Source organism: Phyllopteryx taeniolatus, chromosome 8 (genome assembly GCF_024500385.1).
Source record: "Phyllopteryx taeniolatus isolate TA_2022b chromosome 8, UOR_Ptae_1.2, whole genome shotgun sequence".
NCBI lineage: Eukaryota > Metazoa > Chordata > Actinopteri > Syngnathiformes > Syngnathidae > Phyllopteryx > Phyllopteryx taeniolatus.
Window position 1 is genome coordinate 3,939,948 of NC_084509.1, and position 26,212 is coordinate 3,966,159.

General features: G+C 44.5%; 2 protein-coding genes and 1 long non-coding RNA gene across 3 annotated transcripts in view; 2 read left to right on the forward strand and 1 right to left on the reverse strand.

Moving 5' to 3' along the window:
• LOC133482513 (uncharacterized) overlaps positions 1-2,773 on the forward strand; it is a 12,282-nt gene extending 9,509 nt beyond the window's left edge. Inside the window, exon 3 of the long non-coding RNA XR_009789816.1 lies at positions 2,060-2,773. This is a non-coding gene — a long non-coding RNA (uncharacterized LOC133482513). The remainder of the gene's footprint in view (positions 1-2,059) is intronic.
• Positions 1,542-24,905, reverse strand: LOC133482512 (lysosomal amino acid transporter 1 homolog). The gene is made up of 8 exons (XM_061782714.1): positions 24,253-24,905; positions 11,126-11,255; positions 9,967-10,054; positions 8,453-8,562; positions 7,443-7,544; positions 5,072-5,257; positions 4,765-4,868; positions 1,542-2,126 (listed from the first exon to the last, which is right to left on the reverse strand). The coding sequence occupies exons 1-8, from the start codon at positions 24,444-24,446 to the stop codon at positions 2,102-2,104; spliced, it is 939 nt and encodes a 312-aa protein (XP_061638698.1). The 5' UTR covers positions 24,447-24,905; the 3' UTR covers positions 1,542-2,101.
• The window catches only part of veph1 (ventricular zone expressed PH domain-containing 1), a 94,972-nt gene continuing 93,115 nt past the window's right edge, over positions 24,356-26,212 (forward strand). Inside the window, exon 1 of the mRNA XM_061782702.1 lies at positions 24,356-24,495. The gene's annotated coding sequence lies outside the window, so the exon portion shown is untranslated. The remainder of the gene's footprint in view (positions 24,496-26,212) is intronic.

Genomic DNA, 26,212 nt, shown 5'->3' on the forward strand with positions numbered 1-26,212 from the left:
CAGGAAGTGAAGAAACAGGTCCAAGCAGGTTGGAACGGGTGGAGGAAGGTGTCAGGTGTGTTATGTGACAGAAGAGTCTCTGCTAGGATGAAGGGCAAAGTTTACAAGACAGAGGTGAGGCCAGCCATGATGTACGGATTAGAGACAGTGGCACTGAAGAGACAACAGGAAGCAGAGGTGGAGGTGTCGGAAATTAAGATGTTGAGGTTCGCTCCAGGAGTGACCAGGTTGGATAAAATTAGAAATGAGCTCATGAGAGGGACACCCAAAGTTCGATGTTTTGGAGACAAAGTTAGAGAGAGCAGACTTCGATGGTTTGGACATGTCCAGAGGAGAAATAGTGAGGATATTGGTAGAAGGATTATGAGGATGGAGCTGCTAGGCAAGAGAGCTAGAGGAAGACCAAAGAGAAGGTTGATGGATGTCGTGAGGGAAGACATGAGGACAGTTGGTGTTCGAGAGGAGGATGTAGGAGATAGGCTTACAAGAAAAAGGATGACACGCTGTGGTGACCCCTAACGGGACAAGCCGAAAGGAAAAGAAGAAGATCTGAAGCGGGCCGGACCACAATATTTGACTTAAAAATCCATAAATAACAGCTATTAAAAACGTTCCCCCATTGTTTTTGCTGCAGGCATGGTGGTTGACTGGTTAGAGCGTCTGCCTCACAGTTCTGAGTCCGCCTGTGTGGAGTTTGCATGTTCTCCGCGTGCCTGTGTGGGTTTTCTCTGGGCACTCCGGTTTCCTCCCGCATCCCAAAAACATGCATGGTAGGTTAATTGAAGACTCAAAATTACCCCTCGGTGAGAATGTGAGAGCGAGTGGTTGTTTGTTTATGTGTGCCCTGCGATTGGCTGGCAACCAGCTCAGGGTGTACCCTGCCTCCTGCCCGATGATAGCTGGGATAGGCTCCAGCACTCCTGCGACCCTTGTAAGGATAAGCGGCTCAGAAAATGAATGGATGGATGTTTTGCTGCAAATAATAAGTACTTTTGGAAAATATTCACATTTATTCATTATTATCTTGTTGTAAATCATATGAGCAGTTTGATTTTTTTTACAAAACATTATTTCAACAGTATTAGGAATAAGTGAGTGTGCACCATTCAGTTATGCATCCTTTGTAAATGTAAACGTAAAAATTAAAGTTGTGGCAGTGCATGGAAAAAAACAACGCCAAAGTTCCAACAAACCAACCTCTTTTGAGGTGAAGCTTTTGACTGAAATTTTGTAAAATTCAGTGTCTTAAAACATTTCTACAGGAGGTATTTATTTTCACAGTGTGAACATGGCACACCATTTTATATTAGTGTGCTCCTGAAACTTGGCATTGTTTGGCCTTCACAAGTGCATCAATGCCATTTGTGTTGTCAGTACACCCTCCAGTGGACAAAATTAGCAACAAAAGTTACTTTTATTGAAAAATAGCAGTGAATGTGTTCTCCATCCCCACAGGCCGGATTGGACCCCCTGATGGGCCGATTCTGGCCCGCGGGCCGTATGTTTGACCCCATGGGTTAGAGGGACACAGAGAATTTAAAGACTGCTTCAATAGTTTTATTTCATTTAAAATATTATTTTGATGTGAAAGCCTGACAAAGAAAAGAAGCATGACCACACATTTTGTAGTAGAAGTGTTGGAACTAGAGAAAAACATAAAGTAGCTGTGGTTTACAGTATTTTGAAATTATAGAACATGGCCAAGCCTCTGTTCTACAAAGGTCATAAAAATTTTCCTCAGGACGGCAAACCTCCTGTGAAGTAGCGACTAGATGATTTATTTTTATTTCATTTATTCAGATTTTTTTATGTTCGAATATTGTTATTCATTTGATAGTTAGAGTTGTTCTATTTGATTAGAATGTTTAACAAAAAATAATAAGTATAATATTTACTGCTGTGATTTTTAGTTTATGAATAGTAATAGGTGCCCTTTTATTTTTTTTTACTTGAGCATCCCCCACCCCCAAAAATTTCTGTGCACATGCCTCCTGTTGGGTTCTTTGAAGACTCCGGTGTGAATGTGAGTGTACATGATTGTCTGGGTCTCCTATGATAGGCTGGCGACCAGTCCAGGGTGTACCTCGCATCTCGTCCAAAGTCAGCTGGGATGGGGTCCAACACACCTGTGATCGTAAAGACAAGCATCATGCTTGGTGAAGAGGCCCACATTGTGTCCAAGTCCATTGGCACACTTCAAATGTCTTTCATATTGTATGAAAAATATGTACCATAAAAGAAAAAAAATGCTTTCTTGTGACTAACCACAGCTGGATGACCATCGGCCACCTGTAAGATCTGACATACTGACATAAAAAAAATAAAAAATAAAAATGCTCAGTTTTGACTGACACTGGCATAGAGGTATTAATTTAACAACATTCTTATTATTGTGGCTTCAGTTTGCAGTTTTACTTGAGCACCCCCCACCCCCAAAAATTTCTGTGCACATGCCTCCTGTTAGGTTCTTTGAAGACTCCGGTGTGAATGTGAGTGTACATGATTGTGGACCACTGCATCATTATGTGGGCTGTTTCTTTGTAAAACTGCATGTGATCTTCTTTTGTTTGCTATGCTAAACTCACAGGAAGATGCTAAAGCAAATATTTTAGCATGAATTATTTGCATACTCTGCCAACATCAGCCAGACGCCAGAAAAAATAGCCTACAGCACAATAAATACATAAATTATTATTCAAAACAAATACAAAGTTAAAATGTTTTTCTCATTGCATATGTTAACAAAGTGTCTAGTTATTTAATAACAACTTTCCATTATATGCCACACACCCCATGTGAAAAAGTACACTGCCAATTCCAATTTAAATAAAGCAGACACAACCAGTTTTCTATGACAAAAGATCAAATAGAAAGTAAATGTCAAGGTTTGCGACATGTTGGACCCCAGAACAGCAAAGCAGGCAGGCAAAGCAGGACGAATCTCAAAAAGGGCTTATTTTCAAAAACTCAAAAGAGGCAAACAGGGCCCACAGAAAACGAAATACTAAAATAACATTAAAAACAAAGGCCATCAATTTGTTTTAATAAAGTGCCAACAACCTTGTATTATGAATTTTATATTTTTAGCTGATGATCAATATATCCATCCATTTTCTGAGCTGGTTATGCGCGCAAGGGTCGCGGGAGTGCTGGAACCTATCCCAGCTATCTTCGAGCAGGAGGCGGGGTACACCCTGAACTGGTTGCCAACCAATCGCAGGGCACATACAAACAAAGAAACAACCATCCACACTCACATTCACACCTACGGGCAATTTAGAGTCTTCAATTAACCTACCATGCATGTTTTTGGGATGCGGGAGGAAACCGAGTGCCCGGAGAAAACCCACACAGGCACGCGAGGAACATGCAAACTCCACACAGGTGGGGCCGGGGATTGAACCGAGGACCTCAGAACTGTGAGGCAGACGCTCTAACCAGTCGGCCACCATGCCGCCTCAAGAGGAATAATTAATCAAAAACTTAAACTATCCTAGAAGTTGATGCTGAAATAGACTGTTGTCAAGCAGAATGATCAAATAAATAAAGTGAGAACTGCAGTATATCACATCATATAGTATTGTAATAGAAATCTGCAGATTTTATGCAACTGTGCCCCTGCAGGGCTGTGGATTGGACAATTAAAGGGGACATACAGTATCATGTCACACACATCAAGCTTGAATGTAATCAACTAAGTACGTTATCGGCCTCCATCCATCCATCCATTTTCTGAGCCGCTTCTCCTCACTAGGGTGTGCTGGAGCCTATCCCAGCTATTATCGGGCAGGAGGCGGGGTACACCCTGAACTGGTTGCCAGCCAATCGCAGGGCACATACAAACAAACAACCATTCGCACTCACAGTCACACCTACGGGCAATTTAGAGTCTTCTATTAACCTACCATTCATGTTTTTGGGTTGTGGGAGGAAACCGGAGTGCCCGGAGAAAACCCACGCAGGCACGGGGAGAACATGCAAACTCCACACAGGCGGGGTCGGGGATTGAACCGCAGACCTCAGAACTGTGAGGCAGACGCTTTAACTAGTCGGTCACCGTGCCGCCGTTATCGGGCTATTTCTGAAAATGTGTCTGTGAACGAGCCAATCCCAATTTTACTAATTTTGTGATCACAATTTCGCTACTTTAAATATTTGCCTCCACACAGAGTTTCTCTGTCCACATCTTGGCGCGCTAGACAAAAATCCAGATCCACACCTAGTGCTTGAAGTGTTAGCTTCAAATAAGCAAAACATAATTGATCGTCATGTTAAGTTGATGAGGGGTAGAAGGGTATTTGTGTTTCGTGACACATATCTGCACACTAACGGACAAGTGTACTTCGGCAGCTTGGCGATGTCAATCTGCCTCCACGGGGGAAAAAAGAAGCCATGCTGTCTTTGTAGGGGCTTGAATGTGCTTCGCACTTCCCAATCACATTTTTAGATTTGGGGCTGTAAGTGCAGCCAACTCCACAACTAGTCGTCATTCTAACAAAATAAATATCTCCATCGGCCCGACAGTATGTAGAAAATATTACCCTAACTATTAAGTCAGTATTAAATTAAGCGTTGAAGCGTGAGCATTTCCTTCTTTATATCACACTATAACACCTGACTGGATTGTGCTGTTTTCAAAGTCAATACCATCAAGTCATATAAAAGTAGGCAGACAAAAAGTCAAATATAAAAGTCCACACAGTGAATTCAAACAAAGGGCAGAAAAATGGTGATTGGGAGGCTCAGGTTTGCTCCAAGACTGACATCTCATCTTCCTCATACATCAGAGGCTCTACTTCCAGTGCAGCGAGTGGTGTATGTCTTCTGCCAGAGTTATTCTTTCTGTACACAACAAACTGGATTGTTACCTGGTCAACAAGGTCAAGGTTCTTTCAGTAATTCATCAAAATGCATTAAATGTTCAATACACGACCTGACAACACATTCACTCCGAGTTAATTATTCCGATGTCATGCTGTGCCAATGACTGCCTGATAGATGGAAGATGAGGTTAACAAGACTAGAACATAAGACAGATGACATGCACCTCTACTTGTGATGTTAAGGATACAAAGAAGTCCAGAATCAGGACTCCCAGACTGCCGATGAGCCAGGCCAGATGGCTGATGATGAAATTCTGTTTGGAGTCCTTTAGTGCCGGTAGGACCATTATGATGCTCAAGCTATAGGTCCCATTGCCCAACATTGCCAGTACAAACAGCAGGTAGGAGGTGCCCTCAGTAGACTGCCTTTGAAACTGGAAAATAAGTGGTTAATGCAGAGAGTATATTGAACTCGTGTGTAGTAATATCCTGGAGACCCAATACGTTTGTCCGAAATCACATGTCAGTAAAGAGAACACAAAAACACCTTTTTTAGAAACTAAAGAGAAAAACAATGCTTTGTGGTATAACCCCAATTCCAATGAAGTTGGGACGTTGTGTTAAACATAAATAAAAACAGAATACAATGATTTTCAAATCATGTTCAACCTATATTTGAACCTATATTTGTCGTACTAGAGCGGCTCCAACTACCGGAGACAAATTCCTTGTGTGTTTTTGGACATACATGGCAAATAAAGATGATTCTGATTCTGATATTTAATTCAATACACTACAAAGACAAGATATTTAATGTTCAAACTGATAAACCTGATTGTTTTTAGCAAATAATCATGAACTTAGCATTTTATGGCTGCAACACGTTCCAAAAAAGCTGGAACAAGTGGCAAAAAACACTGAGAAAGTTGATGAATGCTCATCAAACACCTGTTTGGAACATCCCACAGGTGAACAGGCTAATTGGGAACAGGTAGGTGCCATGATTGGGTATAAGAGGAGCTTCCCTGAATTGCTCAGTCATTCACAAGCAAAGATGGGGCGAGGTTCACCTCTTTGTGAAGAACTGCGTGAGAAACAAGTTGAACAGTTTAAGGACAATGTTCTTCAATGTACAATTTCAAGGAATTTATGGATTTCATCATCTACAGTCCATAACATCATCAAAAGGTTCAGAGAATCTGGAGAAATCATTGCATGTAAGCGGCTAGGCCGAAAACCAACATTGAATGCCCATGACCTTCGATCCCTCAGGCGGCACTGCATCAAAAACCGAGATCAATGTGTAAAGGACATCACCACATGGGCTCAGGAACACTTCAGAAAACCAATGTCAGTAAATACAGTTTGGTGCTACATCCGTAAGTGCAAATTGAAACTCTACTATGCAAAGCAAAAGCCATTTATCAACAACTTCCACAAATGACGCCGGCTTTTCTGGGCCCGAGCTCATCTAAGATGGACTGATGCAAAGTGGAAAAGTGTTCTATGGAGCTGTGTTAGTGCCAATGACATGGGTAACTTACACATCTGTGAAGGCACCATTAATGCTGAAAGGTACATACAGGTTTTGGAGAAACATATGCTGCCATCCAAGCAACGTATTTTTCATGGACGCCCTGCTTATTTCAGCAAGACAATGTCAAACCACATTCTGCACGTGTTACAACAGCGTGGATTCGTAGTAAAAGAGTGCGGGTACTAGACTGGCCTGCCTGCAGTCCAGACCTGTCTCCCACTGAAAATGTGTGGCACATTATGAAGCGTAAAATACGACAACGGAGAGCCCGGACTGTTGAATAGCTGAATCTGTACATCAAGCAAGAATGGGAAAGAATTCCACCTAAAAAGGTTCAACAATTAAGTGTCCTCAGTTCCCAAACGTTTATTTAATGTTGTTAAAAGAAAAGGTGATGTAATACAGTGGTAAACTTGACCCTGTCCCATCTTTTTTGGAACGTGTTGCAGCCATAAAATTCCAAGTTAATGATTATTTGCTAAAAACAAAGTTTATCAGTTTGAACATAAATATTTTTGTATTTGTAATGTATTCAATTAAATATAGGTTGAACATTATTTCCAAATAATTGTATTCTGTTTTTATTTATGTTTAACACAACGTCCCAACTTCATTGGAATTGGGGTTGTAAAATGTTGATAGGAAACAGATTCAAATTCCCTAAATGTTGTAGTTTCAGTTGAAGTGATTACTCAATTCAGTGGTTTAGTAAAAATTTTAATCCCAAGTATTGAAAATGTTTCACCAAGCTGGTTGTATTTTGAATGAATACTATGACAGGAAAGAGCATCGTGTTTGTATTTTCTGATTGGATAGTCTGGAGTGCATGCCTCCACGTTTCTCTAAGTGAATGATGATGACTCTTGAATTATTAACAGCCACAGTTGAGCCAGGATGATTCTTCAGAACAACATGACTATTGTCCTCCAATGTCTGGTTCTCATTGTGATACAAAATCTTACTCACAGGCCCCGTGTATTAATAGGTAGTCCTGGAGATTACGGCTGAGGAGAGTTGGCCAGCCCAAGGTCTCTCAAGGGAAACTCCACACATATTGCGCACAACAAGAAAGTGTCACTTACATTTTTATAGAGCTGTGGGAAGCGGGATGAGAGGTAGAAGACAGTGGCAAGGTATCCACATATATAGCCAGAAACCTCCAATGATTTAGATGAAGTTGGTGTCTGAGAAAAACATAAAAGTACGATTAATTTTACTGTAATTTCACTGTCATACATTTGACAAAAACAGCATAACATTGCTGTTCAATAAAAGCTCTGTAATTCAGAAGTCCACTGTGACAATTTGGCAATATTTAACGTAATAATGAGAGTTGTACTCTATTCCATGTATTGTCAAATTTTTGAAACGAAACAACCAACTAAAACAACTTCAATCACGTGTTTTTAAGTATATTAATTTGGTTGCTAGGAATGTCAATTTAAAACACACTTTTGTAGGGAGCTCCCCATCCCCATTTACTTTGTTTTAAGGTCTAGCAAAAACTCATACAATTTTCAACATTAAAAACAAAGGCCATCAATTTGTTTTAATAAAGTGCCAACAATCTTGTATTATGAATTTTATATTTTTAGCTGATGATCAATATATCCATCCATCCATTATTATGTTATCGGCCTTCATCCATCCATCCATTTTCTGAGCCGCTTCTCCTCACTAGGGTCGCGGGCGTGCTGGAGCCTATCCCAGCTATCATCGGGCAGGAGGCGGGGTACACCGTGAACTGGTTGACAGCCAATCGCAGGGCACATGAAAACAAACAACCATTCGCACTCAAATTCACACCTACAGGCAATTTAGAGTCTTCAATCAACCTACCAAGCATGTTTTTGGGATGTGGGAGGAAACCGGAGTGCCCGGAGAAAACCCACACAAGGAACATGCAAAATCCACACAGGCGGGGCCGGGGATTGAACCCCGGTCCTCAGAACTGTGAGGCAGACGCTCTAACCAGTCGGTCACCGTGCCTTCATGATCAATATAAACAGATGTAACTATTTATTCTTCATCAAAAGTCACATGCAATAATATCGGACAACAACGTTAAACCATTTCCTGAAAATTAACCTACAAGAGATTCTGAGGTTTTAATATTGTCTATGATGAGTTTGGGTAAAACCAGCAGGGGTAGTGTTCCAGCGCCACACCACAGGTAGCACACCCATTTCAACACAGGGTTCTCTAGAACACACAAAAATACTGCAAAGATTAGACAGTAGAAAAGCACAAAAGTAAAAATTAAAAGGCAAACAAACCATTTACTTTACATTAAAATTAAGTGAGACTAAATGAGTAAAGGCCTTTACAGTCACATTTAAATTTGATAGAAAAAGGCGGCATCAGTTGTAAATACTTGAATTTAAAGTACAGTGTTCGGAAAATACTCAAACTAGACACGATATGAGCAACATAGTAGTACTAATAGCAGAAGTAATAGTCGATAACCATAAATACTGTATTGTACATCCTTTCATCACTGTTAAGGCCTCTTTATACTCCCGCGCTCGCGTGGCCGACAACGCCTGCATTGCATCACATGACCGACGAATTGGCCCGCGCGGCCCCACTGTGTCATTTGACACGCACACAGCAAAAATTGTTGCTGTGCGTAGAATGCCGCGGAGACCATCTCTCCGTTTTAGTCACATGCTGTGATGAAGTACTCAGCGTGCCCCTTGGTTTTACATACCATCTACGCCACTGCCTTCTTGATCGATTTTGCAGCATAATTAAACGTATCATTTGGTCATCTAGGTCAGAATCAGAATCTTTATTTGGCAAGTATGTCCAAAAAACACACAAGGAATTTGTTTCCGGTAGTTGGAGCCGCTCTAGTACGACAACAGACAGTCAATTGACAGAGACCACTTTTGAGACACAAAGACATTGACAAAAAAAAACAGTCACTGAGCAGTAAAGTGTTGCTAGATATCTAGTAATGCCGGTACATTATTTTTTTTGACAATTGTGCAAAAAGATGCAGAGTCCTCTAGACTCGAAAGAATAGAAAGACTATTTGTTCCATTTGTTCTAGCAGACACTGTTCCACGGTCGCCATTGTTGTTGTTTTGTTCCTTGTTACGGAGAGGAAAGAAACGGCTACCGGAAATGGCCAAAATATGCAGAGGAAACTCCATCCTGTGGTGTCCTAGCCAATATCAGCCGTAGCGACACCCCCGACTTGGAGGTGAACTGGATTTTCAAAACTGCGCGCGTGGGTTGTGCTCGAGTATAAAGGCAAACTGCGTGCGGGCTAGCCGCAGTGACGTCACCGCAGTCCCGGCCCGCACGATTATAAAGAAGCCTTTAGTGTAGTCTTTCCTGAGGGTTCAATTCCCGGCCTGTGCCCCAAAAAAGTGCCACTGCCTGTCCCAAGCCTAAATTAAAAAATAAAATAAAATAAAAATAATTGAGGGTCTCCGGCATAAAAACTGCCAAAACAATTATGCGAGTGATTCGCTGTGATGACCCCTGGTCGGACAACCCGAAGGTTGCAACAACAACTGTACATCTTTCATTATTTATTGTGGTCTTTGAATTGGTTGCTAACCACCTCAATTTCACACAAAATATCACCCCACTTACCTCTGTTTAAGTTGTTCTTTATCTTATAATAAATAAACTGTGAGATGAGAATCAGGTCTGCAAAGATGTAGAAAACCACTGCAACCACCTGTGAAGACAACACAAGAAACCATGTTCAGTCAAGTGTAGTGATGGAATGGGACAACTGCAGATGCGTTGATTTAAACTCTTCACCAATTCGACTTTAAACGTTGTTCAAACAAAAGTATGAAAGAAAAAAAAAAAAAAAACTAGGGATGCACCACTACCGATACCAGAATCTGTATCGGGGCCGATACTTTATGTCAGTACTCCTACTTGTAAAATTGCTCCGATACTACGGCACCGATACCACTTTACCAGCCTGCCATAGAACGACTACAGTCGATCCAGCTGTGATCCCATCACAAAGCCGCGGCAGAGTAGGCCGAGCCTGCTGGTGATGCACTGTGGCATCATCGGATGGTGGACCACTCGGGGGCGCGAGCTCTGGAATGAACCAGTCCTGTGAGACCAGCGGCACCACAAGTACTGTATGTATAGGTAGATAGGACACGCCCATTTTGAGCTCCATGCCGACGGTGATGCTAAACTAGGGAGGTCAAAGTCGTCAGCACATTCCATGTATGTGGATGGCGAGAAAACCAAAAGACCAAGGATGTTGGCACATTGTGCTACATAGGGTTGAACGTCGTACAATTACGACTAGGGAAATGGGAGTCCATTTCGAATATATATATTTTTTTATTTTATTTATTTTTTGCCCTTTATCAAATGTTGCATATTGATATCATATGCTTTGGTGTTGACAAAACAGTAAAGCTCATGGAAATCGGTTGAGAAATGAGTAACAACTAATTTCAGTGTCAATGCATTGCCTTCTATGGGAACGACGACCTCCCCAATATGGCCGCCACATAGGCACGTCGGTTAATTGAGCTGCTACAGGGCACCGGCGTATCTAGTATCTATGAAAGGCACCCCCTGGTCTCACAGGACTGGTCTGTACCGGAGGTCGCACCCTCTATGGCCTGCCAGACTTCCGTTGTGTTGCGTGAATGTGCAGCATTTCTCTTGCAGTTGTTTTGTACAAGACACAGATAATCCAAGTCATTATTGAGGGGAAAAAAAAATCCCATTTCAAGTGTGTGTATGCGTGTGTGTGTGTGTGTCTGTTAACCTGAATTGGCAACTGTCTGGTGAGGTAGCAGCCTGCAAGATTGGTGATGTCAGCACTGAAGAGGAAGAGGAGGAAGCCAAAAGACATGGCCTCATCCACTTTACCATTCAGATAGGATTCACGGACCTGACTAACAGAAAGAAAGGCGGATACAAAAACCAAGATAAGACAGCCAAATACTTGAAAATTATAGATATACTGTAGATACATGGTATAGTATAGATTAGTGATTGTCAAAGTGTGTTACCACCACTAGTGGTATGCAGCCTCCCTTTAGTTAAAGTCGAAATAATCCGTTTTTAAAGTCCCTGTAGAGTGAAAATGTTGTGTAAATTTGACACTGCACAGTGTTGTTAACAATCCTGCCAAATTCTAATGATTAAAACAATTGCCAAGTTTATAAAATGAGGCTTCAAAATCTTTCTCCGCTCAACTGTCAGCTGTCAATCACATACCACTACGTGTAAAATATTTTGTATGCCTACACATCCCTTTGTGTTTGAGATGTGAAAATCTATCTCCTCAAAGCTTCCGGTGGCTGGAATATATACCAGGCGGATGCAGGGCTTTCCACACACTGACAAAAGGCGCTAGCCACCAGCTAGTTGTGCGCTAACAGGCTACGAGGAGCTGACGTCGTGGACAGAAAGTCAATCGTTTATTAACGCACTGAGCGGAACACGTCATTGAGCCTGTGGCTCACATTACATGACGGACATTTCATTTTGAGCACATGCTTCCTGGTAGTTATACACCCACAACGCTTTGTATAACACAAACTACATAACACAGTAATGACACCGAGCTGTTCTGTAAAGTGTGGCATCCAGAGACGATGCATTTTCCGGGTAGAGGGATAGCAATCTAGCTGCATGCTTCAGCGTCAGAAATTTTCTCGTGGGGGGAAGGTAGATTCATGCTGGTCTCCCAACTACGAATTAAGTGGTCTTGCATCGCAGTTTGTTAGTTAAAATTAGCTTTTTGCGTCTCAAAAAACACATTGAAAAGCAGAACTGGGAATCACAGTTTTACCGCGGAGACTGTTGTGGTGAGCCATTTTCCAAACAGCTACATAGCTCACTCCACCATGGTGACGTCGTATGAAAAGTTAGCACCTCGCTCTGAGTTTTTTTGTGTATAGTCCCCAATTAACACACACACACACACACACACTGGGAAGCTAACTGTTTATTATGTTCACTAGCCTACGAGCTAACAAGCTTAGACGCTAAACAGCTAGCTCCACCGCGGCGACGTTTAAAACGTCAGCAGTGGCATCTTGCTCCGAGTTGTTGTGTCTGTTAGTCCGCAATTAACACAAACATGGGAAAGTTAACTATTTATTAAGAATAACCTCACAGGCACGCATTATTCAGCCAGTAGTTAGCTACAGGGAAGTTAACGAACGTATAGTTGACTCGTCTTCAGTGGACCAACCACGCAGTCTTGCAGCTCGAGGGCGGCCTTATTTTTATGATTTCAGAGGCGTTTAGAAAACAAAACAAACAAAAAACATGATATTCACACTTATCGAGATATTTCTGAGGAAAATATATCTTCTTAAACTTTTTATTGTGACAGGCCTAGTAACAAACGTGGCAAATACGAGTAAAATTGATCATGTAACCAAACAGAAGAGGGTTTGTGTAAAGTCAGATGAAGGAAATATTTGTTTCCTCTCGATATTTCTTCATTTTAATTTGAACAGATTGAACAATTCCAAAAATTGCCCTGAGATGCCATGAGCCATGAACCTAATATTTTAATATGTCACAAAATGTTAAAATGATTAAGAGAAGATGCACAAAGGCTGTTAATTCTTGTTTTAAATTAAAGCCTGATCTTGTATGCACAATATGAATTTAGGAAATAAAAATAGTTGATTATATAAAAAAGGAAACTAGTCGTACGTTGTTAAGTGAAAAGTCTTGTTTTCTCTTTTGTATTGTACTGTAAAACTTAACAAAAGAATTACACCTATTGAATGTTTAAATTACATCACAGACTTAGTTTCACTGACGATCTAACACAAATTAGCATCGAACTTGCGTCACTTGTAGCTCTCAAAATAATTGATATTAGTACACAAACGCTGTATAAACATACAAACAGGCAATGTAACAATACTCTGGCATATATTCTTAAAACTCTGTGAAGAACGAGAGATAATAACAACATTCGATCGTGACTTCTACTTTCTTTGTTACGGCACGTGTGTATCTCATTGCGTGCATTGGTTGCCTCTGTGTAGAAGACCCACTTATGAGAGCACGTGTTTGTTATGTTGACAGCTCTGGCTCGGGAGTGGAGAGGTAGGCGGAGATCTTCACTATATGAGAAAAAGTTGGTTTGGTAAAATATGGCACCTTTAATAAAACCCTTGCTTCGGGTCTTTGTGCAGTTACCGGTAACCTGCAAAAAAGACTGCGGTCAAGCCAGCCTCCACTCGGAAAGTAGCAGTCAAGCCAGCCGCCCCTAATTTTGTTCATGCAAGGCATTACGGTAATAGGTCGCCAACTCGCGGCGAAAGCCACCTTCAAAATAAAAGCTTCCTAATAATACGGACGTCAGTGTTCTTCGGTTAAGGAATGCAACCAGCAAAGTTAATTTGAATCTTGAGATACATTACATACATACATACATTAAAAAAATTACTTTATTTGATATCTTAGTAAAAATAAATGGCAATGGACTGCACTTATATAGCGCTTTATCTACCTCATCACAGTGGCCAAAACGCTTTACAAAGACTCATATTCACACACACATTCATAAACCAATGGGCGACTGCTGCCATGCAAGGCGCTGCCATGCCCACTGGGAGCAAATTAGGGTTCAGTGTCTTGCCCAAGGAAACTTCGACATGCGTACAGTCGAAGCAGGGATTCGAACCTGTTCTATCTACTGAGCCAAAGCCACCCCAACATAATCCCATTGGTATCGCAAGACAAGTCCAGATCTGTGTGACAGACCACCAAGGACTCCGCAAAAAGAGGTTTGATGAAGATCTGATATTGTATTTCAAAATAAAAATCTCTGAAAACTGCATAAGTTGCTTTCATTACCCCTGACTGAAAAAATCTGTTAAATCTTTTTAATGAGATATCACAACACCAGATCAGTCCTGGGGGACACTACACCCCCCCAGGTCTCCAACAAAAGAGGTCCCATCAAAATCTGATGCGGCATTTCAAAATAAAAGTCCACTGAAATTGGTATATTTCATTGTCATGATCACGAATTTCAAAAATTCTTTAAAAACAATCTCATAGTTATCACAACACCAGACCAGTTCTGGGGGACACTACACAACCCCAGGTCTCCAACAAAAGAGGTCCCATCAAAATCTGATGTGGCATTTCAAAATAAAACTCCACTGAAATTGGTATATTTCATTGTCATGATCATGGATTTCAAAAATTCTTTAAAAAAAACCTCAAAGTTATCACAACACCAGATCAGTCCTGGGGGACACTACACACCCCCAGGTCTCCAACAAAAGAGGTCCCATCAAAATCTGATGTGGCATTTCAAAATAAAGGTCCACTGAAATTGGTATATTTCACTGTCATGATCACGGATTTCAAAAATTCATAAATTTGTTTTTCCTAGTTATCACAACACCAGATCAGTTCTGGTGGACACTACACCACCCTAGGTCTCCAACAAAAGAGATCCCATCAAAATCTGATGTGGCATTGCAAAATAAAAGTCCACTGAAATTGGTATATTTCATTGTCATGATCACGAATTTAAAAAATTCTTTAAAAAAAACCCTCCAAGTTATCACAACACCAGTCCAGTTCTGGGAGACACTACACGCCCCCAGGTCTCCAACAAAAGAGGTCCCATCAAAATCTGATGTGGCATTTCAAAATAAAAGACTCTTGAAATTGGTATATTTCACTGTCATGATCACGGATTTCAAAAATTCTTTATAAAAAACTCCTAGTTATCACAACACCAGATCAGTCCTGGAGGACACTACACCCCCCCAGGTCTTCAACAAAAGAGGTCCCATCAAAATCTGATGTGGCATTTCAAAATAAAATACTCTTGAAATTGGTATATTTCACGTCATGATCACGGATTTCAAAAATTCTTTAAAAAAAACCTCATAGTTATCACAACACCAGATCAGTCCTGGGGGACCCTACACCCCCCCAGGTCTCCAACAAAACAGGTGCCATCAAAATCTGATGTGGCATTTCAAAATAAAAGACTCTTGAAATTGGTGTATTTCACTGCCATGATCACGGATTTCAAAAATTCTTTAATAAAAATCTTAGTTGTCACAACACCAGACCAGTTCTGGGGGACACTACACCACCCCAGGTATCCAGCAAAAGTGGTCCCACCCAAATCTGATGTCCATCCATCCATCCATTTTCTACCGCTTATCCGAGGTCGGGTCGCGGGGGCAGTAGCTTTAGCAGGGACGGCCAGACTTCCCTCTCTCCAGCAACTTCATCCAACTCTTCCGGGGGGATCCCGAGGCGTTCCCAGGCCAGCCGAGGGATGTAGTCTCTCCAGCGTGTCCTGGGTCGTCCCCGTGGTCTCCTCCCGGTGGGACGTGCCCGGAACACCTCACCAGGGAGGCGTCTGGGAGGCATCCCAATCAGATGCCCCAGCCACCTCATCTGGCTCCTCTCGATGTGACAGAGCAGCGGCTCTACTCTGAGATCCTCTCGGATGACCGAGCTTCTCACCCTATCTCTAAGGGAGAGCCCGGACACCCAGCAGACGAAACTCATTTCGGCCGCTTGTATCCTGGATCTCGTTCTTTGACCATAGGTGAGGGTAGGAACGTAGATCGACCGGTAAATCGAGAGCTTCGCCTTTCGGCTTAGCTCCTTCTTCACCACAATGGATCGATACAAAGTCTGCGTCACTGCAGACGCTGCACCGATCCGCCTGTCGATCTCCCGTTCCATTTTTCCCTCACTCGTGAACAAGACCCCAAGATACTTGAACTCCTCCAATTGGGGGAGGATCTCATCCCCGACCTGAGGAGGGCACGCCACCGTTTTCCGACTGAGGACCATGGTCTCAGATTTGGAGGTGCTGATTATCATCCCAGCCGCTTCACACTCGGCTGCGAACTGCTCCAGTGAGAGTTGGAGGTCACGGCTTGATGAAGCCAACAGAACCACATCATCTGCAAAAAGCAGAGATGCAATACTGAGGCCACCAAACCGGACCCCCTCTACGCCTCGGCTGCGCCTAGAAATTCTGTCCATAAAAGTTATGAACAGAATCGGTGACAAAGGGCAGCCTTGGCGGAGTCCAACCCTCAGTGGAAACGAGTCCAACTTCCTGCCGGATATGCGGAACAAACTCTGACTCCGATCGTACAGGGACCGAACAGCCCATATCAGGGGGTTCGGTACCCCATACTCCCGAAGCACCCCCACAGCAACCCCCGAGGGACACGGTCGAACGCCTTCTCCAAGTCCACAAAACACATGTAGACTGGTTGGGCGAACTCCCATCCACCCTTGAGGACCCTGCCAAGGGTATACAGCTGGTCCACTGTTTCACGGCCAGGACGAAAACCACACTGCTCCTCCTGAATCTGGGATTCAACTTCACGATAAACCCTCCTCTCCAGCACCCCCGAATAGACCTTACCAGGGAGGCTGAGGAGTGTGATCCCCCTGTAGTTGGAACACACCCTTTCTTAAAAAGGGGGACCACCACCCCAGTCTGCCAATACAGAGGCACTGTCCCCGATGTCCACGCAATGTTGCAGAGGCGTGTCAACCAGGACATTCCTACAACATCCAGAGCCTTGAGGAACTCCGGGCGAATCTCATCCACCCCCGGGGCCTTGCCACTGAGGAGCTTTTTAACCACCTCGGTGACCTCAACCCCAGAGATAGGAGAGCCCGCCTCAGAGAACCCAGACTCCGCTCCCTCATGGGAAGGCGTGTCGGTGGAATTGAGGAGGTCTTCGAAGTATTCTCCCCACCGGCTCACAACATCAGGAGTCGAGGTCAGCAGAGCCCCATCCCCACTATACACAGTGTTGGTGGTGCACTGCTTCCCCCTCCTGAGACGCCAGATGGTGGACCAGAATTTCCTCGAAGCCATCCGGAAGTCTTTCTCCATGGCCTCACCGAACTCCTCCCATGCCCGAGTTTTTGCTTCAGAGACCACCAAAGCTGCATTCCGCTTGGCCAGCCGGTACCCATCAGCTGCCTCAGGAGTCCCACAGGCCAAAAAGGCCCGATAGGACTCCTTCTTCAGCTTGACTGCATCCCTCACCGTTGGTGTCCACCAACAGGTTCGGGGATTGCCGCCATGTCAAGCACAAACCACCTTACGGCCACAGCTTCAGTCGGCCGCCTCAGCAATGGAGGCGCGGAACATGGTCCACTCGGACTCGATGTCCCCCGCCTCCCTCGGAACATGAGCAAAGTTCTGTCGGAGGTGGGATTTGAAACTCCTTCTGACAGGGGATTCCACCAGACGTTCCCAGCAGACCCTCAAATACGTTTGGGCTTGCCACGTCGGACTGGCATCTTCCCCCACCATCGGAGCCAACTCACCACCAGGTGGTGATCAGTTGACACCTCTCTCTTTTCCCGAGTGTCCAAGACATGCGGCCGCAAGTCCCATGACACGACCACAAAGTCGATCATCGAACTCTGACCTAGGGTGTCCTGGTGCCAAGTGCACGTGTGGACACCCTTATGCTTGAACATGGTGTTCGTTATGGACAATCCGTGACAAGCACAGAAGTCCAATAACAGAACACCGCTCGGGTTCTGATCGGGGGGGCCGTTCCTCCCAATCACGCCCTTCCAGGTCTCACTGTCATTGCCCACGTGAGCATTGAAGTCCCCCAGCAGAACAATAGAGTCCCCAGCGGGAGTGCTCTCCGGCAACCCCTCCAAGGACTCCAAAAAGGGTGGGTACTCTGAACTTTTGGTTGGTGCATAGGCACAAACAACAGTCAGGACCCGTCCTCCCACCCGAAGGCGGAGGGAGGCTACCCTCTCGTCCACCAGGTTGAACCCCAACATACAGGCGCCGAGCCGGGGAGCAATAAGTATACCCACACCTGCTCGGCGCCTCTCACCATTGGCAACTCCAGAGTTGAAGAGAGTCCAACCCCTCTCGAGAGGACTGGTACCAGAGCCCAAGCTATGCATGGAGGCGAGTCCGACTATATCTCGTCGGAACTTCTCGAGCTCACACACCAGTGGTAAGCCCATGGGAAGGGGGACCCACGTTACCCTTTCGGGCTGTGCCCGGCCGGGCCCCATGGGTGCAGGCCCGGCCACCAGGCGCTCGCCATCAAGCCCCACCTCCAGGCCTGGCTCCAGAGGGGAGACCCGGTGACCCGCGTCCGGGCAAGGGAAACCTGAATCCATTAATTGTACTCGTCATAGGGGTTTTTGGAGCCGTGCTTTGTCTGGTCCCTCACCTCGGACCTGTTTGCCATGGGTGACCCTGCCAGGGGCATAAAGCCCAAGACAACTTAGCTCCTAGGATCATTGGGACACACAAACCCCTCCACCACGAAAAGGTAACGGCTCAAGGAGGGGGTTTGATCAAGATTTCCATCCATCCATCCATTTTCTGAGCCGCTTCTCCTCACTAGGGTCGCGGGCGTGCTGGAGCCTATCCCAGCTGTCATCGGGCAGGAGGCGGGGTACACCCTGAACTGGTTGCCAGCCAATCGCAGGGCACATAGAAACTAACAACCATTCGCACTCACAGTCATGCCTACGGGCAATTTAGAGTCTCCAATTAATGCATGTTTTTGGGATGTGGGAGGAAACCGGAGTGCCCGGAGAAAACCCACGCAGGCACGGGGAGAACATGCAAACTCCACACAGGCGGGGACGGGGATTGAACCCCGCACCTCAGAACTGTGAGGCTGACGCTCTAACCAGTCGCCCACCGTGCCGCCCTTGATCAAGATTAAAAAAAAAAAAATAAAAATAGAAAACCGTCTTTCTTGTAACTATTTAATATACACTGTTTTCCTTCCAGTTACTGATGGTGTCGTGGTTCATTTGCCTGACTTCAATGCAGCCAGCGTGGGTTTGGTTCCCACTCAATGATGGTCTCTACAGTGTATGTGCCCTGCGACTGACTGCCGACCAGCTCAGGGTTTTTTCTGTCTTTTGCCCACACTCAGTAGGGGTAGGCTGACCCCGCGACTCAGCAGGATAAGTGCTGTTGAAATGGATGGATCCATGCATGTCTTCCTTCCAGTGTCGGACTGGCATGAGAAATTATTTCAGTGGTTAAAGCGTAATGTTGATACCCAAAAAACCCATATTTAATGATAAAACAATCTGGGTTTTTTTACAGATTGCAGATATATTACATCAAATGGTGATGGCAGTAATGTAGTAGCATCCTGTAATTGTCTCCTACATGTATGAAGGGTAAAAGGTGTTGCGATACGAACAGGATTATTTCTAATTATTTCTTAAAAGAAGTTGTATTTACATAGATTAATGAATGTTTTAAATCAGGCGGCACGGTGTACGACTGGTTGGAGCGTCTGCCTCACAGTTCTGTGGAGGAGGGTTCAAGCCTGTGTGGAGTTTGCATGTTCTCACCCGTGCCTGGGTGGTTTTTCTTTGGGCACTCCGGTTTCCGCCCACATCCCAAAAACATGCATGCTAGGTTAATTGACAACTCTAAATTGCCCGTAGGTGTGAATGTGAGTGCGGATGGTTGTTTGTTTGTATGTGCCCTGCGATTGGCTAGCAACCAGTTCAGGGTGTACCCCGCCTCCTGACCGATGATAGCTGGGATAGGCTGCAGCACGCCCGCGACCCTAGTGAGGAGAAACGGCTCAGAAAATGGATGGATGGATGGATGTTTTAAATCAATGGCAGTGACAGTTAAATATGAATATTTCAGGAGACTTTTATTTTGAAATGCCACATCAGATTTGGCCCCACCTTGAGCTGTCCCCTTATCATGGTGGAGGGGTTTGTGTGTCCCAATGATCCTTGGAGCTAATTTGTCTGGGGCTTTATGTAAACAAGTCCTAGGTGAGGGACCAGACAAAGCACAGCTTCAAAAACCCCTATGATGACAAACAATTCAGGAAGACGTTTTCCCTTGCCCGGACGTGGGTCACCTCTGGAGCCATGCCTGGAGGTGGGGCTCGAAGGCGAGCGCCTGGTGGCCGGGCAGAGCCCAAAAGGGTAACAGGGGTCCGTCCCCCTTCCCATGGGCTCACCAACTGTGGGAGGGGCCATTGGGGTCGGGTGCAGTGTGAGCTGGGCAGTGGCCGAAGGCAGGGACCTTGGTGATCCCATCCCCGGCTGCAGAAACTGGCTCTAGGGACATGGAATGTCACCATCTCTGCCAGGGAAAGAGCCCAAGCTGGTGTGCGAGGTCGACGAAATATAGTCGGGCTCGCCTCCACACACGGCTTGAGCTCTGGTACCAGTCCTCTCGAGAGGGATTGGACTCTCTTCCAGTCTGGAGTTACCAACGGTGAGAGGCGCCGAGCAGGTGTGAGTATACTTATTGGCCCCTGGCTGGGTGCCTGCACGTTGGGGTTCACCTCTGCGGATGAAAGGGTAGCCTCACTCCGCCTTCGGGTGTTGTTTGTGCCAATGCACCAAACACCAGTTCAGGGTACCCACCCTTTTTGGAGTCCTTGTAGGGGGTGCTGGACTGCGCTCCTGCTGGGGACTCCTTCGTTCTGCTGGGGGACTTCAATGCTCACGTGGGCAATGACACTGAAATCTGGATAGGCGTGATTGGGAGGACTGGCCCCCTCAATCAGAACCTGAGCGGTGTTCTGTTATTGGACGTATGTGCTCATCACAGATTGTCCATAACGAACACCATGTTCAAGTACAAGGGTGCCCACACGTGCACTTGGCACCAGGACACCCTAGGTCGCAGTTCGATGATCAACCTTGGGGTCGTTTCATCGGACTTGCGGCCGCATGTCTTGGACACTCTGGTGAAGAGAGGGGCAGAGCTGTCAACTGATCACCACCTGGTGGTGATATTGGCTCCGATGGTGGGGGAAGATGCCGGTCCGACGTGGCAGGCCCAAACGTATTGTGAGGGTCTGCTGGGAACGTCTGGCGGAATCCCCTGCCAGGAGTTTCAACTCCCACCTCCGACAGAACTTTGCTCATGTTCCGGGAGAGGTGGGGGAAATCGAGGCCGAGTGGACTATGTTCCGCGCCTCCATTGCTGAGGCGACCGATCGAAGCTGCGGCCGTAAGGTGGTCGTTGCCTGTCCTGACAGCATCCCCGAACTCGTTGGTGGACACCAACGGTGAGGGATGCCGTCAAGCTGGAGAAGGAGTCCTATCGGGTCTTTTTGGCCTGTGGGACTCCTGAGGCAGCTGATGGGTACCGGCTGGCCAAGCGGAATGCAGCTTTGGTGGTCACTGAAGCAAAAACTCTGACATGGGAGGAGTTCGGTGAGGCCATGGAGAAAGACTTCCGGACGGCTTCGAGGAAATTCTGTTCCACCATCCGCCGTCTCAGGAGGGGGAAGCAGCACACCATCAACACTGTGTATAGTGGGGATGGGGCGCTGCTGACCTCAACTCGGGACGTTGTGAGTCGGTGGGGAGAACACTTCGAAGACCTCCTCACACGGCTTCCCATGAGGAAGCAGAGTCTGGGTTCTCTGAGGCGGGCTCTCCTATCTCTGGGTTTGAGGTCACCGAGGTGGTGAAAAAGCTCATTGGTGGCAAGGCCCCAGGGGTGGATGAGATTCGCCGGGAGTTCCTAAAGGCTCTGGATGTTGTGGGGCTGTCCTGGTTGACACACCTCTGCAACATCGCGTGGACATCGGGGACAGTGCCTCTGGATTGGCAGACTGGGGTGGTGGTCCCCCTTTTTAAGAAGGGACCAGAGGGTCTGTTCCAACTACAGGGGGATCACATTCCTCAGCCTCCCGAGTAAGGTCTATTCGGGGGTGCTGGAGAGGAGGGTTCATCGTGAAGTTGAATCCCAGATTCAGGAGGAGCAGTGTGGTTTTCGTCCTGGACGTGGAACAGTGGACCAGCTCTAAACCCTTGGCAGGGTCCTAGAGGGTGCATGGGAGTTTGCCCAACCAGTCTCCATGTGTTTTGTGGACTTGGAAAAGGCGTTCATCCGTGTACCTCGGGGAGTCCTTTTAAAGAATTTTGGAAATCCGTGATCATAAAAATTTTTTTTTTTTTTTATGAATTTTTTAAATCCGTGATAATGACAGTGAAATATAACAATTTCAGTGGAATTTTATTTTGAAATGCCACATCAGATTTTGATGGGACCTCTTTTGTTGGAGACATGGGGGGGTGTAGTGTCCCCCAGAACTGGTCTGGTGTTGTGATAACTAGGAGATTTCTTTAAAATAATTTTTGAAATCCGTGATCATGACAGTGAAATACACCAAATTCAAGAGTCTTTTATTTTGAAATGCCACATCAGATTTTGATGGGACCTCTTTTGTTGCAGACCTGGGGGGGTGTAGTGTCCTCTTGAACTGGTATGGTGTTGTGATAACTAGGAAAAAAATTTTTATGAATTTTTGAAATCCGTGATCATGACAGTGAAATATACCAATTTCAGTGGACTTTTATTTTGAAATGCCACATCAGATTTTGATGGGTCCTGTTTTGTTGCAGACCTGGGGTGGTGTAGTGTCCCCCAGAACTGATCTGGTGTTGTGATAACTAGGAGTTTTTTTTTTTAAGAATTTCTGAAATCCGTGATCATGACAATGAAATATACCAATTTCAGTGGACTTTTATTTTGAAATGCCACATCAGATTTTGATGGGACCTCTTTTGTTGGAGACATGGGGGGGGGGGTGTAGTGTCCCCCAGAACTGGTCTGGTGTTGTGATAACTAGGAGATTTCTTTAAAATAATTTTTGAAATCCGTGATCATGACAGTGAAATACACCAAATTCAAGAGTCTTTTATTTTGAAATGCCACATCAGATTTGGATGGAACCTCTTTTGTTGCAGACCTGGGGGGGTGTAGTGTCCTCTTGAACTGGTATGGTGTTGTCATAACTCGGAAATTTTTTTTTAATGAATTTTTGAAATCCGTGATCATGACAGTCAAATATACCAATTTCAGTGGACTTTTATTTTGAAATGCCACATCAGATTTTGATGGGACCTCTTTTGTTGGAGACCTGGGGGGGTGTAGTGTCTCCCAGAACTGGTCTGGTGTTGTGATATCTCATTAAAATGATTTAACAGATTTTTTCACTCAGTGATAATGAATGCAACATATGCAGTTTTCAGAGATTTTTATTTTGAAATACTATATAAGATCTTCATCAAACCTCTTTTCGTGGAATCCTTGGTGGTCTGTCACACAGATCTGGCCTTGTCTTGCGATACCAATGGGATTATGTTGGGGTGGTTTTGGCTCAATAGGTAGAACATGTTCGAATGCCTGGTCCGACTGTCCGCATGTCGAAGTGTCCTTGGGCAGGACACTGAACCCTAATTTGCTCCCAGTGGGCCTGCCAGTGCCTCGCATGGCAGCAGTCGCCCATTGGTTTATGAATGTGTCTGTGAATGTGAGGCTTTGTAAAGCGCTTTGGGCACTGTGATGATGTAGATAAAGCGCTATATAAGTGCAGTCCATTTACCATTTATTTTTCTTAAGATATCAAAGAAACAAATTTTTTTAATGTATCTCAAGATTCAAATTAACTTTGCTGGTTGCATTCCTTAACCGAAGAGCACTGACATCCGTATTATTGGGAGGCTTTTATTTTGAAGGTGGCTTCGCCGCGAGTTGGCGACCTATTACCGTAATGCCTAGTATGAACAAAATTAGGGGCGGCTGGCTTGACTGCTACTTTTCGAGTGGAGGCTGGCTTGACCGCAGTCAAAAAAGTGATCCCCAAAATTTGCTCCTCAAATGAAGAAATGTTTAGCAAAATTGCACTTTAATTCACTTGACAGGGTCTTTAAGTCCCCCCCCCCCCCCCCCTTTATATTAGGGCATACTTTCGAAACTGTGTATAATGTTACAGTGGTTTACAATGGATTAGATAGATAGATAGATAGATAGATAGATAGATAGATAGATAGATTAGATAGATTAGATAGATAGATAGATAGATAGATAGATAGATAGATAGACAGACACACTACAAATCTACTCACGGTAAACAGGATAGCAGAATGCAGCACATAGAAACGAGCCCGACCACAACGCTGCTGTACTCCCACACGTTATCCACACACTCCTCTAGGAGGTAAAGAATCCACGGCGTCCCGTTTACGCACAAAAGTCGGTCCACCGTCGGGGAGCTCCAGTTAGCGTCCCCACTCTTCCCGGGAAAACGTGCGATGGCCATGGGATGCCCTCAACTCAACTCGGCGTTGCCGGCTCTTCCCCCGAAAACGGTAATCTAATATGCTAATTGCAAAAAGGCGTGTGTTGAAAGGTAAAACTCGGACGCAACTTCACCCTGATTCGTGCTGGTCTTCTAGCTACTTCGCCGACACTGATGTCACTTTACGAATCCTAAAGGGATTAAAGGTGAAGGACTGTTCCTAAAAAGCAGGATTTTCAGGTCACTCATGGGGGCCAATTGTATAGCTAATTCCATATCGATCTCTGATTGCCATCTCGGATTTTACCGTTTAGAAATTATTCTCGCTAGCTAAAATGGAGAGAGTCCCGCTCACCTGACTAAAATAAACACGATGGAGACTACAGATTGTTTTCTTTAAAATTCCTCGCAGGATGTTGTAACTAATAGTCGCCAATAGCGAACAAATATGGTCTAACTCTAAAAAAAAAAAAAGAGCAATTCTGCTGGGTTCCATCATGTGTCAAGGCATATAAAGTGACAGCAAAATATCCGGTTACATTTTCAGAATAAAAACTATGGTGCACAAATGTCCTATTATTATTATTATTGTATTGTCGTTATGGAAAAAATCAATTCACTCGTTTTTATTACAAGATGTAACAAATGACCATTATATATAAAACTGTGCTCGTAAAATGTTTATTTTATATATGTAAGATATATTTATACCGTATATCTAACTGAAAGTGAAGGTTTTAAGATGTACCATTTTTGTCTTAATTTGAAGGCAGAAACTGTCACTCATCGGATGGTGTATAACTGTGTCACTAGCATTAACGATACCTGGGGAAATACTGCCATCCACTGGTTTTGTGCATAAATGATTTACCTGGAAACCTGGTTCTCTCATAAAGGTTTGTCTCTCTACTGTGAAACGAGCCATTGTTTTGGGCCCATCACTTACAGACTCTCTGTGGTTCTTAAAGACATCATCCGAACCTGTCCCTCCACTTTTCACTTTGGCCCTTGATTGTGAAATGGTGATTCTCTCATAAGTGTATTTCCTTATTGCGAAACGAGCCATTGTTTTGGACCCATAACTAGACTCTCTGTGGTTCTTAAAAGCAGTGTCCAAACCTGTCCTATGACATCGAAGCTTGTCTCCTCTTAGAGTGAAATGACCCACTAGTTTGTGTTAGTAATGTTGGGGACTACAGTGTCTGATGTCTAAAGATACATTCAAGCCTACTCTCTAATTTAAGTGTATCGCTTTGCTGTGAAATGGTTCAATGGTCGAGATAACCGGAATCTCAAATTAACGTTAGTGTATTTACTGTGAAATGAACCACTGGTTTGCGTTTTTGACACAGACTAACTACACCCCTTGAAGGCACCATCCAAACCTGTCCATCCACTTAGTTTAGGGTAGCTCTTAAAAGGGACACAAGCATACCTGAATTATTGCAAATTGACTTTTAAAATTGTTTGTATACAAAAAGTTGGCTTTTCTTGAGTCTGTTCACCCACTATATATATACCTGACCGTTATATTACTTTACTTTATCCATTGTAAGGTCAGGAGTTGAATCTGTATTTCAACTTTTTAAGACTTTTTTTTTTTAAATATATGTTCTTCGACTTAGGTACAGAATATGAGTACTACTGCCACCTCTGGGGGAAAAAAAAATCCTAATGTTTCCTAAGATTGAAATAGCCAGTTGGTTTGTGTCATAGATGTCGGAGTCTTTCAGACGTCCTTGAAAGCATCATCACAGACTGCCCCCGCCCCCGCCCGCCCCCCCACC